Source organism: Eubalaena glacialis, chromosome 15, assembly GCF_028564815.1.
Source record: "Eubalaena glacialis isolate mEubGla1 chromosome 15, mEubGla1.1.hap2.+ XY, whole genome shotgun sequence".
Taxonomy (NCBI): Eukaryota; Metazoa; Chordata; class Mammalia; order Artiodactyla; family Balaenidae; genus Eubalaena; species Eubalaena glacialis.
Window position 1 is genome coordinate 14,418,981 of NC_083730.1, and position 15,731 is coordinate 14,434,711.

The following is a 15,731-nucleotide window of genomic DNA, read 5'->3' on the forward strand; positions in this document are numbered from 1 at the left end:
ATGTCCTGGCTATTGTAAATAGAGCTGCAATGAACATTTTGGTACATGACTCTTTTTGAATTATGGTTTTCTCAGGGTATATGCCCAGTAGTGGGATTGCTGGGTTGTATGGTAATTCTATTTTTAGTTTTTTAAGGAACCTCCATACTGTTCTCCATAGTGGCTGTATCAATTTGCATTCCCACCAACAGTGATGCTATTGATTTTTGCATGTTAATTTTATATCCTACTTCTTTACTGAATTTTCCTTTCTTGAGTTAGGTTTATCATTGACTCTCTAGGTAGAATTTTCCAAGTATACCATCATGTAATTTACAAACACAGATATGTATTTCCCTCTTCCTGTTCTTATTCCTCTCTTTTCTTTCATTTACTCGCATTGGCTAATACCTACAGAACAATGTTAAATAGTAGAGATAGTGAACCTCCTTGATTTTTTTCCTGATCTTAGTGGGAGTGTCTCTGGAGTCCCCCCATTTAAGACAAATTCTGGCTTTAGGACTGAGGTATATATATTTATCATGTTAAAGAAAGTACATGCTTTCCTGTTTTATGTAGGGTTTTTATTAAGAATGGATGTTGAATTTTGTCAAAGACATTTTCAACATCTATGGAGATAATAATATGGCTTTTTTTCCCTAGACCTGTTAATATGGTGAATAATACTAATAGATTTCCAGTATTGAACCATTCTTGCATTTCTGATATAAACTCCTAAGACACATTTGATTATAATGTATTATTTTCTCAATGTAGCATTGGAGTTCATTTGCTACTATTTTTCCATCAGTACTCATAAATGATATTGGTCTGTAATTTTCTTTGTTGTTCTAAATTTATCAGGCTTAGGTATCAATGTTATATTTGCTACATAAAAAGAATTGTTTCTCTTTAATTTCTATACTCTGAAACAATTTATGTAGCACTGGGACTATCTGTTCTGTAAAGTTCTGAAAGAATTCCCCTGTGAAACTATCTGAATTTAGTCCTTTTTTGTTGGGTAGTCCCCTGATAACTTTGTATTTCTCTATGAAATTGGTCTGTTTAAGCTTTTTATCTCTACTGCGGTTAATTTGGAAAGCTATATTTGCTTAAGGAATTTTCTGTTTCTTCTAGATTTTCAAATTTATTCATATAGAGGGATGCAAAGTAATCTCTTATGATTTAAAAAAATTCCTTCTGTATTATTAGTCATTTCCCTCATAATTTATTTTGTATATTTGCACTTTCTTCCTTTTCCTTGATTAACTTAGCTAGTGGTTTGTCCTTTTTGTTTATTTTCTCAAAGAACATGGATTTTGATTTACTAATTTGATCTACTGTTTTTCTGTTCACTACCTCATTAATTTTTGCTTTATCTTTAATTTCTAGTTTTATTATATTGTGTCTGAGAGTATTTTTTGTATTATTTTTACCTTATAGAACCTACTGATTTTTTCCTTGTGCACTAGTGTATATGATTAACATTAGCATCCCATAGGTTTTAGTATGTTGTGTTTCCATTTTCATTTGTTGAAGTATCTTTTTATTTCCCTTTTAATTTCTTTTTTGATCCATTAGTTGTTCAGGAGTATGTTGTTTAATTTCCACATATTTGTAGATTTTTCAGCTTTCTCTTGTTGTAATTTCTAGTTTTATACCATTATAGTCAGTAAAGATACTTGATATGATTTCAGTCTTATTAAATTTTCTAAGACTTGTTTTGTGATCTATTATATGCTCTATCCTGGAGAACGTTCCATGCACAGAATGTGTTCTGCTGCTACTGGTTGGAATGTTATATAAATTTTTGTTAGATCCATTTGGTCTAATGTATGGTTCAAGTCTAATGTTTCCTTGTTGATTTTCTCTCTGGATGATCTATCTCTTTCTGAAAGTGGAATATTGAAGTCTCCTATTATTATTGTATTCTTGTCTATTTCTCCCTTCAGATCTATTAGTATTTGCTTAGTATATTTAGGGGCTCTGATGTTGGGTGCATATATATTTACAGTTGTTATATCTTCCTGATCAGTTGACCCCTTTATCATTATATAATGACCTTGTTTGTCTGTTGTTACCATTTTTTGGCTTAAAGTCTATTTTGTTTGATGTAGCTATAGCTACCCTTCACTGTCTTTTGGTTTCTACTTGTATAGAATATCTTTTCCATTCCTTCACTTTGAGCCTATGTGTGTCTTTAAATCTGAAGTGAGTCTCTTATAGGCTGGACATATATTTTAAACAAGACAATTCCTCCTTGGGATTAGGAGAACATCGGTACTAGAGGATGCCTACCATATGGTGCAAGGCATGAAATAGTTGACTCATAGGTAGGTCAGCAGTATCTCCAGAGATATCTTCCAGGCACTAATTCACTATAGTCTAGCTCCAGTGAACATTTTTTGCTAATGTGCTGGGATCCCTAAATGGGTTATATGTTATGCAACTGGTTCTAACTTATGTCACTCAGGATGGGGACTCTTATTTCCCTTTTAACATCTTATCAATCCTTTACACAAAAGTCAAACAAATACAGAAAATACAGTTTGGTAAAACAGGTCTCATTTGAACTGGCTTTTTAAATAAATATTAAAATACTATTTCTTTCTGTTAAAATATATACCAGATGATGATAACATTACTGGAACTACACATCTGAAAAAAAATCAGAAGCGATTCTTCTAAGATTACTGTAAATATAACTTACATAATCTTAAATCTTACAGTGACTCAACTTTGAATGAGATTGTCTTTACATTTAACTTATTAGTAGATGTTGACTAGTAGTAATAATAGCACCTAGCAGTTATTAAGCACTTACTGTATCTCAGGCACTATGCTCAAGAAGCATTTTATAGGTGAAATTGTATTTAAACCTCACAACAACTTTATATCATTTCTACTTAACAGATGGAAATACTGCTTAGATAGATTAACAAACTTGCCTCATGGTTAAAGAGTTATAAGTAATTCAGCCAGGATGCCCTCCCAAGTTATCTGTCTTCATACTTTGGAGCATTTCATTCCATGCATATTGCCATCCTAGCCAGGAGGATTAGGAAATTATGCATATTTTCTTTCCAAAATAAAGATTGGGGAGTTTATGTTTTGCTACCCATACCCCCCCCCCAATTTATTTGCTCTTCTCCCACTGAAGTAGTTGCTTTCTAATCCTGAGAAGAAAGATTACTTCACTTATTTGGATTACTCTTATTACAACTGTCATGTGTGGTGAAGTCCTTGTCTCCTGTCTCTAATTTTCTAACTGGCACACTACAACTCTCAATGCATACTTTGCAGTGGGAAAACTTGGAGGAGGGAGTGTTTAGGAAAAATCAATTTCTGGGGAGTAAGTTGTCTTTGAACTAAATGTTTAATTAGGAGAAAAGTTGCTGAATCTTGAGTAATTTTTTTTTTATTATTTACATTAGAAAATGACAAATTATTTATTTAAGAGTTATTACAGTGAGCAAGGCTGAATATAAATTGGGAAAATCTGAACTAAATTGTGGTTAAAATGGTGAAATGTAATTTTAATTAAAAATGTGAAGTTTCAAATTTCTTACAAAAATGAGTAGGGCAAATGTAGCTTCATTTTAAACGTCACACAAATAATAAATGCTATAAATGATAATAGATTATTCAGTGCTTTAAACTCAACATACCCTGTGTCGCTTGTACTAACACTACCCACATTTGTTTTATTGCAGCCTCTTCCTTCATCGTGCCTCTACTGAGTCCTCTGATTCTCTTTGATCGGCTGTTTAGCATTCTTGTTTCCTCAATGTCGACCTACCTACTTCTAAGCACAGGGTATAAACTGTTTTTAAATTTTAATTTTTAGTAGCAAGTTTTAAATGACATATTGACATTTCTCTGAGTATTTAACCTCTGGAAATGAAAAATATGTGAATCTTGAGGAATAAATTAGAAGTATTTTTCCTCTGTAAAAACTGTATGTGACTTGATCTGTAATCTTCAGTTTTCTTTTTCTTATCATTTTCACAGTATTGCCTGTAGTCTTTGTGTTTCTGTTTACTTCCTGAAGTTGCTTAAATATTGCTTACCTACAGTGTTAGAGAGTTCTGATAGATTGTGGAGGAATTTTAAGTCTCAAACAATGACTTACAAGAATTTTAGTCTTTGTTGCATTCCTTTCATGCACTTTAAATTATGTTTTGATTTGTTCATTCTTCTTTGAGTATAATATTTTATTTTTACTCTTGCATATGTCATAGTCCAGATATTCCTTTTGATTCAGAAACCTTTTAGAATATTTTCCCAAAAGTTAAACTGTTAAAAAGTTAAACATTTTCATTGAAGATTAAAATTTTCTTGTAAAACAAAAACAAAAAAGAACAGCTTGATTTGGGTTGGATTCTGAAGCATTCTCTAGAAATCAGTGAGAACAATGACATACTCTCCCATCTACTTTGAAGAAAAGAGTTCTTCACTTGCTTTTGAATTTTATTTCATCTTTACTTAAATCTTTATGAGGGTGAGAAATATGCACATTATACTAAACACTGAATAGAACAGACAAATCGAATAAACACTGCTCAGACAGTTTCAAAATTTGGTCCAAATATAGGATCTTGATCCCAATTAGAATAAACCTAGGGATTTACCATTGTGCACATTTAAGCACATTTAATTTAAGAAATCTAAAAAGTGAAAAATCACGCCTAAAATCAGAATAATGAGTATGACCTTATTAATGAATGTATTAAGAAATATATTACCCAACATCAGAAAGTATATTTACCTTTGCAAAAAAAAATTAGACAGAGGTAGCCTGAAACAGCAGTCTGATAATTTCAGTTAGTACATTTTTTAGTGTCAAATCAGTTTTGTAAAACATAGTCCACCTGTTATCATTCCACGTCACTATTTTTGGACGCCCTGGAGGGTTCTCCATGTAAATAAGTGAATAGTCAGAATTATAGGATATTTAAAAGAAATGCAGTTTCATTACTTTACAAAAGTACAGTAATAGTAATCCTACATTCTAACAATGCACCCTTGATTAAATGAATAAAGAAGGTTTATTTTTAATCAGCATTTAATTATTTTTATGCAGATGGAAGCTATTATAATACTTGAAAATAGTTCTCTTAAGTTGGTTAAACATTTTCCTCCAAAATTTTGATTATATTATCCCTTTGCTTAATAAAGTATAATACAAACTAAATGTCTTTTCAGCCGTGTTCAATTTGCACAGAGACCAAACTAGCAGATCCTAATTTAGAAAGGTTTTATTATGTACACTCTGAGCTCATGATGACATTTTATTGGTATTTCAGTTTATTAATTCAGATATACAGACTTTATATGAGATATTGGTTGTCTAAAGAAATAAAGTCCCATAAGAAGATTGTCTTTATCAGATTTATTCATCTACATTTTACAAAAATTTTATTTTATAGTTTTTGAAAAGAAGTAAATCTGTAGCACTATTTGTAGAACTATGGAATTTATGTTTTTATGTATTAGGAAAGAATAATTTCATATATAAGTGCAAATATTTTAAAAATCATGGGGTTTTTTGTTTGTTTTGTTTTTGCTCAGAGAATACACTTTCTTGATTCAATTAGTCAACAAGTTTTTTTTCACATTTCTAGTGTCCTGAACACTAGACAGACATACAGTTAGAACAATTAGTGTACCCCAGGTGTATAATAGAGTTGTAAGCTGCTATAAAATATGGACTCTATTTTACAATGTTAGGCAATTGCAAAATGCAACAATTAAGTTATTGTAATTTAAGTTGTGAATTATGTGATATAAAGAATGACTAGAGACAGGGTTTGGGTAAGGGAGCTGAACTGCTGCCCTCAAGGACTCATGTGGAAATTGAACTAAATTTTCAAGAATGTCTAGGATACAGGCATTCTATTTCTTTTTCAATTTTTTTTTTAATCATTGTAAACATAATATAATCACATTTTGAAGAGTAGGAATAAGGAAGAAAAATCATCTATTAACCCTACCCCTCCTATTGATGTTCTGACATATTTCCTTCCAGTCTTAGCTCTGTATTTATCTTTTTAACACTGTATTAATCATAGTCCATGTACTATTTTATATCTTTATTTTCTACTTTGCTGTATTTTATTTTTATTTTTTATGTTTTTAAATTTTTATTTTTATTTATTTATTTATTTATTTTTGGTTGTGTTGGGTCTTTGCTGCTGCATGCGGACTTTCTCTAGTTGTGTTGTGTGGGGACTACTCTTCGTTGCGGTGCTCGGGCTTCTCATTGCGGTGGCTTCTCTTGTTGCGGAGCATGGGCTCTAGGGGCATGGGCTTCAGTAGTTGTGGCACACAGGCTCAGTAGTTGTGGCACACGGGCTTAGCTGCTCCCTGGTATGTGGGATCTTCCTGGACCAGGGATCGAACCCGTGTCCCCTGCATTGGCAGGCAGATTCTTAACCACTGCGTCACCAGGGAAGTCCCTCTACTTTATTTTAGAAGCATTTTCCTAGTTGGCTTATAGGCTTCCTAACCATCATTTTAATAGATTTTTAATATTCTATGACATGGCTGTACCTTGATCTTTCCTGTATTTTTTGGTCACTTTATTTCCAGTTTTTATTATCATAAATAATGTTTTGAGTTATGTTTTTATGCATAAGCTTTTTATATAGTTAAATTATTTCCTTTTTTCACTTCTCAGTTGTAGTATAGGTGGGCCGTAAAATATGAATTTTTTTTTACTTTTGTCTTAAGAACAGTGCCAGCTTATAATATTACCAACAACCTATGAGGGGACCTACTTCATCATATCCTTTCATATCTCACTTTTAAATAAGAATATCAAATGCTATTTTAGTAAGCCAAAAATAGTGCAGCTTTGTGTTGATACATTTTTCTGCACTTGTTTTACTAATAGTATTTTCTCACATATGTGTTGTCTGTTCATATCCTGGGGCGTCCTAAATCTTAGATACCAAGTGATTTGTGTATGCTTTCTCAAACCTGAATGTTTTCTTCTGCCTGATCTTCAGTGTTTTAGTTTTATGATCGGTGGTAGAGTTTAAAGCATTTTGTTTCTTTTGCTTTCTCATGTTTAGGAAATAGCACAATATGGAATAGAGTTCAATAGTTGAAAAACTTGAAAGAGAAATACAGGGTTTTTTGTTTTAATTTGGTTTGCTTGATTTTGTTTTGTAACTTCCAATCAACAAATACTTATTATGAGGGGGCCTGTAGTGGTGACAAGACTGACCCAGTCAAAGATTTTCCAAACTAGTGGGGAATGCATATTAGTAAACATGTGATTAAAATAGTGTGATAACTACTATCATATGTAGAGTATTTGGGGGATTACAAAGGTGAAACACTTATCTTAAACTAGGGCAGAAAAGGATTAGGAAAAGCATCTGTCACTGCGTTATCTCATGAACATTTCTCCTTTGTCCACATTATAACGTCCACATTATACGCCAGCCTAAAGATGTACCATACATTATTTAACTAAACTCCCCTGTGGATATTAAGTTGTTTTCTTGTTTTTCTCTTCTGTAAACAATATTGTAACAAACATCTTCAGATGGGAATCATAGTGCATATGTCTGATTATTTTCTCAGGGTGAATTCCTAGAAGTGACATTATTAGATTATACTATATGAATATTTTTTAGATTCTTGATGCATAGTATTAGATTGCCTTCCAGGAAGTGTTTGTTCCTATGTAGAGAGTATGAGAGTTCCTTTTTCATTATACTCTTGTTGACATTTTTTTAATATGGGTAAATATTATAAGTGACTATGGCATCTATTTTTAAATTTCTGTATCAGTTATCAATATGGTCAGACACTTTTATGGATTTACTGGCTCTTTTTTTTTCTTTTTGAGAGGTTTATATTCCCGTATTGCACCCATTTTTAAAAAAATTTGGGATGTTTGTCTTGCTTTTCTTCTCTGTATATTCATCATTTTAACTCAGGAATTGTCTTTTTACCTTTGTCGTATGTTTTCTTTCTTTTTTGTGTATTTCTGTCATTTACCTCATGAATGAATTTTAGATATCTCTACTATTTTAAACATGTAATGATCTCAAGATCTGATAAATTTCAAAAGATGGTGTTAGAGTTGATATTTAAATGTTACTTTCCTTTCCTACTTTCTTCTTCTGGAAAGCTTAAAAAATTTAAATTTTGTGATATTGTAACTTAGAAGTATTATCAATATTGTTTTAATTTTGAGAAAGACCTATTAGTATTATAAATTTGCATTTTTATTTGTTTAATGTTTTTTTCTTTTCTACCCTCCCACTTCCACCTCACACCCCCCACCCCTTAGGTATGAAGCTCTCTTCCCATTAGTATTGTCATGTTTGATGTTTGTCTGGATACACATGGAACAAGAAACCTTGCCACAATCTGTTGTTTCCTGTAAACAGAAGGTAGCTTGTCAAAATCATTCTTGCATTTATTTAAGAATATTAGAATATTCTTTATCCTATAAGGAGGTTGCAATGTTATTTCATCAAAAATTCTACTTAAAAATTTACAGTACTTAAGGCATTAATAATTAAGTTAATAATTAAGTCAAACAATTAGATTGTAAGGAAATTTTCACTTACAACAGAAAAGCATGACTTTATTGTTTCATGGGCATTATATGGGTTGGGCTTTTCTTAGAGATTATTTGAGAATCTCTGATGCAAAAAAACATTAATATAGGTGAAAGAATACAGGAGAAAGAATGTTCTTTATCTTGTTTGCCTTTGTTTTCACATCTAATTTTTCTTTCCTTCAATTTATTTTCGTTGGAATAATTTTATGTTGTCACACTTCAATTTATGAATTTGATCATAAAGTGACATTTGTGTTCCAGTGTTATTTTTCTCTTTCTAGTCATTCTAATCCAAAATGCTTATTCTGTCACCTTAGTGATCATGGCCTCAGTCCAAATCTTAGACTGTTTATTCAACATAATATACTTTGAATTGGCTAAAAGCCAACCAGATATTAAGGACACCTTTATCATGCTGAGCTAGAGAGTTAATTGATGTCTCTTGCCTTTATTTCAGAACTGAAGATAATTATAAGAAATTTGTGATAAAATATTTACAATTTTACTGAGGTCAGATAAAAGAAATATTGCAGGAAAATACCTTCATAGTTGATCCGTTGATTCATCCTTAACTGGTTCTAGTTGAGTTCACAAAGAGTACTTGATGTTTTAGAATAAACAATTTCAATAAAGAAGAAACTTTATTGAAGTATATTGAGTAATTACTGGTTTTTAACTTTCAGTTCTGGAATATTAAAACAATACATGAAAAGAAGTTTTGATCAGATTCAAGTAAATGGTCAGACTGTCCTTAGTATTAAATATTCAAAATTTTAATAATTAAATATTATTAAATTAAAAATGAGGTTTGTGTTGTTTTTTAAATTCTATATTTTAACTGAAAGGAGATATGTCTTTTTCTAGAAAAGAGGATTAAAGCATCCTAAGAACTTAACAGAAAATTACATGGGAAGTGGGAGATAGGGAAGGTCTCCCTTTAAACTTATCCGTGAGTTTTTCTTTTGTGGAAAAAGGGGGATTAAGCAAGAGTGCATCCATCATGTTGGAATTGAGAGGCTTTTTATTTTACCAGGACAGAAATATTTTGCTTTTTTATAGAGAGAAAATAATTTCTCTGGAAATGAGTTAACAGAAGAACAAAAAAACAGAAAAATATTTAATTTATCCTGCTTTTTAATATCATACCATACTTGAGTTTGAGAAGATCGGGACACTGAGAAATCAGATGTTAGAAAAGGCAAAAATTATATAGGGATTTAAAAGTGAAGCATTTATACAGAATAACAAAAAGCTCAATTCTCACTTTTATTACACATGTGGCAATACTACAGCTCTGTTCAGTATATTATTAACAGTATATTTTACCTTTTGGCAGATGTTATTAAGGAGAAATTAAGCTATAGGAAAAGATTTATTTGTTTTTGTTTTCTTGTCAGTACAAGTTATCTTTCTAGCTATTGTAACTTTGACGGTAAGTTTGCTTTTGAGGGTAGAAGTAAGCGAACTGTTATTGTGCATTTATAAATGTCCTCTTATCTCACAGGTCTCCAGTATCCAATTCACCTATAATACTGATATAACCCAGTTTCGAGACCTCTATCTGGATGACATCCGTAGGGCCTTTTTCCTTGTATCCTTTTTATGGACTTCTGTTTTAAGGCACTGCAACCTCCCATTTAATGGAGTAAGAAGTGGGAGGGGTTTCTGCCTGTCATTTGGTAGTGGTATTACCTTGGAGGCCATTTAACCACCCTCCCAACCATAATTTTCTCATATAGTTTACACTTCAAAAAAATTCTGAAACTATAGAAAAGCATAAAGAATGATATAACAAACAAATGTATATATGTGTATTCCTGCCATCCAAGATATCAACAACTAATATTTTGTCACATATGTCACACATTTTTAAAAATTAAAATATTACGGCTAAAGACAGTCTCCTTTCAACTTTCAACTCCAAACTAATTTCCCTCATCCAGAAGAAACCACTATTATGAGTTAGGTTTGTATCTTTTTATGTGTATCTTATACTATACTCATGTTATATAACATCTGTCTCACAAGGTTTTTGGATCACATCAGAGGCAATATTGTGTGAAAGTTATTTGTATTAGAAGTTTGAAAGACAATGTGACAGAATAAAGTCTCACTTTGGGAAGGCTGGCTGACTGGGTTGAACAAACTCATAGGGAGATATTTCCTTTGAACTTACCGTGGTGCAGTCTGGACCTTATAGGTCCAGAAAATAAATGTTCTTATTCTCTCCTCTACCTCTTGCCTTCACTCTCAATTTTGCTTTGTGTCTTTGCAGATTCCTTCCACTCAGCCTATACTAATAAAACACTTCTTCCTTTGAACCCTGCATCTCCCTAAATTATAATTTCATCTTGTCCTTTGTGTTTACTACCAAGCTCCTTGCTGCTACCATTTCCTCCCCATTTATGTACTATATCCTCAAGCCTTGACCAGTGCCTGGCACATAGTAGCTCTTCAATATTTGTCAAATGTCTGTGGTGAAGTTGTCCTCTCGTGGTCTGCAGGGCCTTCCTGATTGCACAGTCTCATCTGTTCAGTTTTACTTGACCACTCTTATAACATTCAACTCAATTGATTTTTCTCTTTCTTTTCCTTTGACATCCAGAACATGATCCAGGTTCTCTTTTCAGCTTTTTACACCATCTCTATTCTCCTTCATGGAAACTGACTCTCCTTTGCTCTTGAACCATGTATGTTTTTCTCCAAGCTCTATCATTAACCTTCTCCTCTAATTGTGCCTGGGTAATGTCATCCTCTCCTATAGCTTTGACTGACACCTCTGTACAAACAACTCTAAGATCTACTTCTCCAGCCCTGACCTCTCTGACCTTAAGAGTCATATGTCCAACATCCTGCTGGGCGTCACCAGATATATGTCCACACTGACTAATGACTACCCACCCCTCTCCAAAATCACTCTCTGCCAGGTCTCTTCTCATTTAATGGCATCGCCATGCTCCCAGCTACCCAGGGCATCAAACTTGTCATATTTAACAACTCCCTGTCCAGTTTTAAAGTTCCATGGTCTCCCCTCCTTCTCCATTTCCACTCTAACCACACTGGTTCAGACGTTCCTTGTCCCCAACATGGACTACTGAAATAGCTTCCTAATTGAATTTCCTGCCTCTAATTATTTGTATCCCTGATCCAAATATCTCACTGTTATTGGTATTTCTTATTTATATTACTCACCTAAAATGCTTGCTAGCTCTTCATTGTCTCCACAATAAAGTTCAAGGTATTTTATTAATATGCCACCAATCTACATTTCTTGCTTCATCTTTCACTGTACCCTTCAATAAACCCTCAGTTTCTATCACACCTGTTTACTGTTTCTTGACTACATCATTTTTTTTTTTTTTTGTCTGCACCGGGTGGCATGTGGGATCTTAGTTCCCTGACCAGGGATTGAACCCCGCACCCACTGCGTTGGAAGCATGGAGTCTTTTTTTTTTTTTTTTTTTTTTAAGGGCAAGGACGTTCAGTTCTGCAGACTCTTTTTTTTTAAACTTTTGCGTTTATTTATTTAATTAATTTATTTATTTATGGCTGTGTTGGATCTTCGTTTTTGTGCGAGGGCTTTCTCTAGTTGTGGCAAGTGGGGGCCACTCTTCATCGCGGTGCGCGGGCCTCTCATTATCGCGGCCTCTCTTGTTGCGGAGCACAGGCTCCAGACGCGCAGGCTCAGTAGTTGTGGTGCACGGGCCTAGTTGCTCCGCGGCATGTGGGATCTTCCCAGACCAGGGCTCGAACCCGTGTCCCCTGCATTGGCAGGCAGATTCTCAACCACTGCGCCACCAGGGAAGCCCGGAAGCATGGAGTCTTAACCACTGGATTGCCAGGGAAGTCCTTGACTATATCATTTATTTCCCACTGTTTACCTTTAAATTCATCTTATATACTTCTACATATCATCATAATCTTAGTCACCATGTGAGCACTTTAAACTATTTTATTTATATTTATATTCTTAGTGCCTAGCTCTGCCTCTGACATGTACTAGATGATAAATCTTGGTTGGTTAGTTGACTGGTTGAATGCATGGAACAATGAAAATATTTAAGGCTCAAGTTACCAACGCAAATGCCGCTTTTTCACTGAAATTTGTCTTGATTCATACTTCCTTTTTAGTGTTTCTGTACCATTTTTGTGTATGTGTTTATGATAATAAAGTAACTAACATTTATCGAGCCCTTTCAGTGGGCCAGGCACTATTTTAAATACTTTACTAGCAGTAAGTTCTTAGACCCCAATATAATTAATACCTACTTTTTATTACTGCACTATTACAAATGTAAGTTTAAGAAATGTCAAAAAGATGTTTACTTTCTCATTCTCTATTGAATTATTTTAAAACATGATATCTTATTTTTTCCTAAGCCTTTCAAAGAACGTGGCACGTTTCACCTGGCACACAGCGAGCATGTATGAAATGAAATCGTATTTCAGCTGAAAATGTCTATCGCTTTTTTTTTAATCATTAGCAGCCAACTACAAATAACAATAATCCAACTGTTTATGTTAGAGGCGAGGAAAATAGTCACCTTCCCAAGGTTACTAGTGACGAGTAAGGATGACCTCCCAGGCCTCGTTGTTCTTAGTACATTGCTTGTTCAGTCTGGTTCTTTCCAAATGCATTCACAAGGAGATACAATGGAACACTCATTTACAACAATTTATGATCAAATGTACAAGTAGAAAAGCAAATTACCCTAATGGTAGAATAGGTATATCTTTTCTCAATAAAAAAGAACTTCTATGAATTCTGACTTGTTTTGGCATTTCCTTAACTCTATTTAGGTTTTCTTCTTAATGACAGCCTTTTTTGGAACTGGGAATATAGCTTCTGTTAACAGGTAATTTAAAATAAAAGCAGCATATGTATAACCGGAAAATAATACAAATAGGGATTTTGTTCTGTACCTTGCTTTTTACACTAAAGGATGTATTTTGAAAATTGGTATGTATCCGCACATACAAGTCTATCTCATTCGTTTTACTGACTTTGTAATAGTTCTTGAGACAATGTATACTTGTGCTTTAGTAAGAGTAGATTTCAGAAAATTAGCTTAAACATGCTTTTTAGAAGAACATTCTTTTAAAGTTACAATGTGAATTCTAAACTCCTTTTTCTTTTTGTTGATTCCTTAGCTTTGATCTTGCCTCTGTCTATTGCTTTCTGACTGTGTTTAGTCCTTACATGATGGGAGCCCTGATGATGTGGAAGGTTGGTTTTCTTATTTTCTTAAGATACTGATTAATAAGATTTTGAACTCATTGTGACAATTAAGATTATGTAACATGTGACATTAAGATTATAAAGTGACAGAGTTAAGTCACATGGAAAGAAGATACCTTCTCAGACACTGTTGAATGGGAAGTCGGACACTTTAGCTTTTACTCCAAAATATAGTTAATCTTTTTAACTTTACTCTTAAGCCCATTTAACTTCAAAAAAGTAGAGAGTCTGTTAGTCCCAGGAAGTCCTATCAAAGGTGATTAAAGCCTGTGGGAAGTGAAGGGTGGATCAAAACTGCCTTGCTCCTCCAGATCAAAGGCTCCCTGAACTGATGTTCCCCACCCCTGAGACGTCCAACATGTTACCATCTTTTCTCATAATCCCTGTACTTAGAACTGATTCATTCATTCAATAAATATGTCATTGAAGGCTTATCAGCACCAGCTGGGTACTGAGGATTCTAAGATAATGACAAATTATCAGCTTTCCAGGGGTTCAGATGCTCCAATAGAATGTAATTCATGTTCTTTCCCTTTTTCTCTAGGATCATTAAGCTTGTCTTATTCCCTCTACCGTAGTGCCTGGCACATTTTATGTACTTAGTATATATTTGTTTAAATAAAGGAACTAATATCTGCCTAAAATCTGATTGCCTTCTATTCAGATCACAGAAGTAATAATTGTTAAAAGTATGTGTTTATTAAAGGATTAATATCCTTTTTTTTTGTTACTGCACTAATACAAATGTAATTTTAAGAAATGTTTAAAAAGGTGTTCATTTTCTCATGTCCCATTCGCTATTGAATTATTTTGAAATGTGTATTAATAGTTTCCTTAATCTTTATTTACATTTTTCTTAATGGTAGTTGTTCTTTTCTCAGTCTATTAAAGATCATGGGCCTTTAATTAAAAACAAGCAAAAAGAGAAAGAAAAACAGAAGTTTAAACTAAATGCTAGATTTATAATCTCCAGCTTAATTCAGCAAGCTTTACTGATGTAACATATTTGGTCACTTTCTTTGACTGATATGGCTGGAAGTGAAAATTCTGCTGGACCTCTATTTCAGTCATGTAGCCTTCACTACATGTAGCCTTCGCTTGAATAAGAGTCTTATGCAGTTTTGAACATCATTTCTTTTCCATATTTTCTCCCTCCCCTCTTTGTTTAAATATTGTGTGTGTGTGTGTGTATTTTTTTTTTAATTGGTCATTGGAAAGCAGTATCTCAAAATATTAACAGTGTTACCTCTGGATTATAGATTTTTCAACCAGTATAAATGTTATTATACCTTTCTCCATTTTTTTTTTTACAGAGTATGAATTTTATAATCAGAAATAAATTAGTATTAAAATAAAACAACAGCAGGCAATGGTAAAGCAGCTAAATCATGTTATAGAGTTGTAGTATCAAATAACCGGATGAGTTCAGGGATCTGTGAATCGAATCATCAGGCTCCATAGTTTATTTGATTTGGGTCATTAATTATTATACTGAGTTAAATAGAACAAAAATTTGGAATAGGCTTTATTTGAAATATTTGTTGTTATCTTTTATACTACATATGCTGTTGATGTGGATTTTTAAATCCGTTTCGTCACCGTTCTATGTCATTGGTATCATGGTTTTATTTCAGCATTGGCTTTTCACTGATACCGACAAACTTTGAGAAATTGAAATATTTCTTCAAATGCTACAGCTACTCATGGCATCATTTGTTGTTCTTTTAAACAGATTTTAATCCCCTTTGCTCTTGTGATGTGTGCTTTTGAAGCTGTTCAGTTAACTACCCAGTTATCATCAAAAAGGTAAGATGAATGTTTAAGAAACATTGAATTTGTTAGTTTTTAGGAAATGAGAGTTAACACTTGAGGGTATTTTGTGTGATTGCTATTAAGACACAGTAACATAGATTTATTATAAAAATGAGA

At 33.0% G+C, this 15,731-nt stretch overlaps 1 protein-coding gene across 4 annotated transcripts in view; it reads left to right on the forward strand.

The window, feature by feature from the left end:
- The window catches only part of PIGN (phosphatidylinositol glycan anchor biosynthesis class N), a 166,166-nt gene that overhangs the window by 64,649 nt on the left and 85,786 nt on the right, over window positions 1–15,731 (forward strand). For 3 of the 4 annotated variants that reach the window (XM_061168923.1, XM_061168922.1, XM_061168924.1), the window contains exons 22-27: window positions 3,693–3,795; window positions 8,288–8,390; window positions 10,068–10,154; window positions 13,364–13,419; window positions 13,715–13,790; window positions 15,535–15,608. In XM_061168923.1, the coding sequence (XP_061024906.1) occupies window positions 3,693–3,795; window positions 8,288–8,390; window positions 10,068–10,154; window positions 13,364–13,419; window positions 13,715–13,790; window positions 15,535–15,608 (499 nt within the window). Of the gene's footprint in view, window positions 1–3,692; window positions 3,796–8,287; window positions 8,391–10,067; window positions 10,155–13,363; window positions 13,420–13,714; window positions 13,791–15,534; window positions 15,609–15,731 lie in introns of those variants that run through there. The other variant, XM_061168925.1, reaches the window with a different exon arrangement.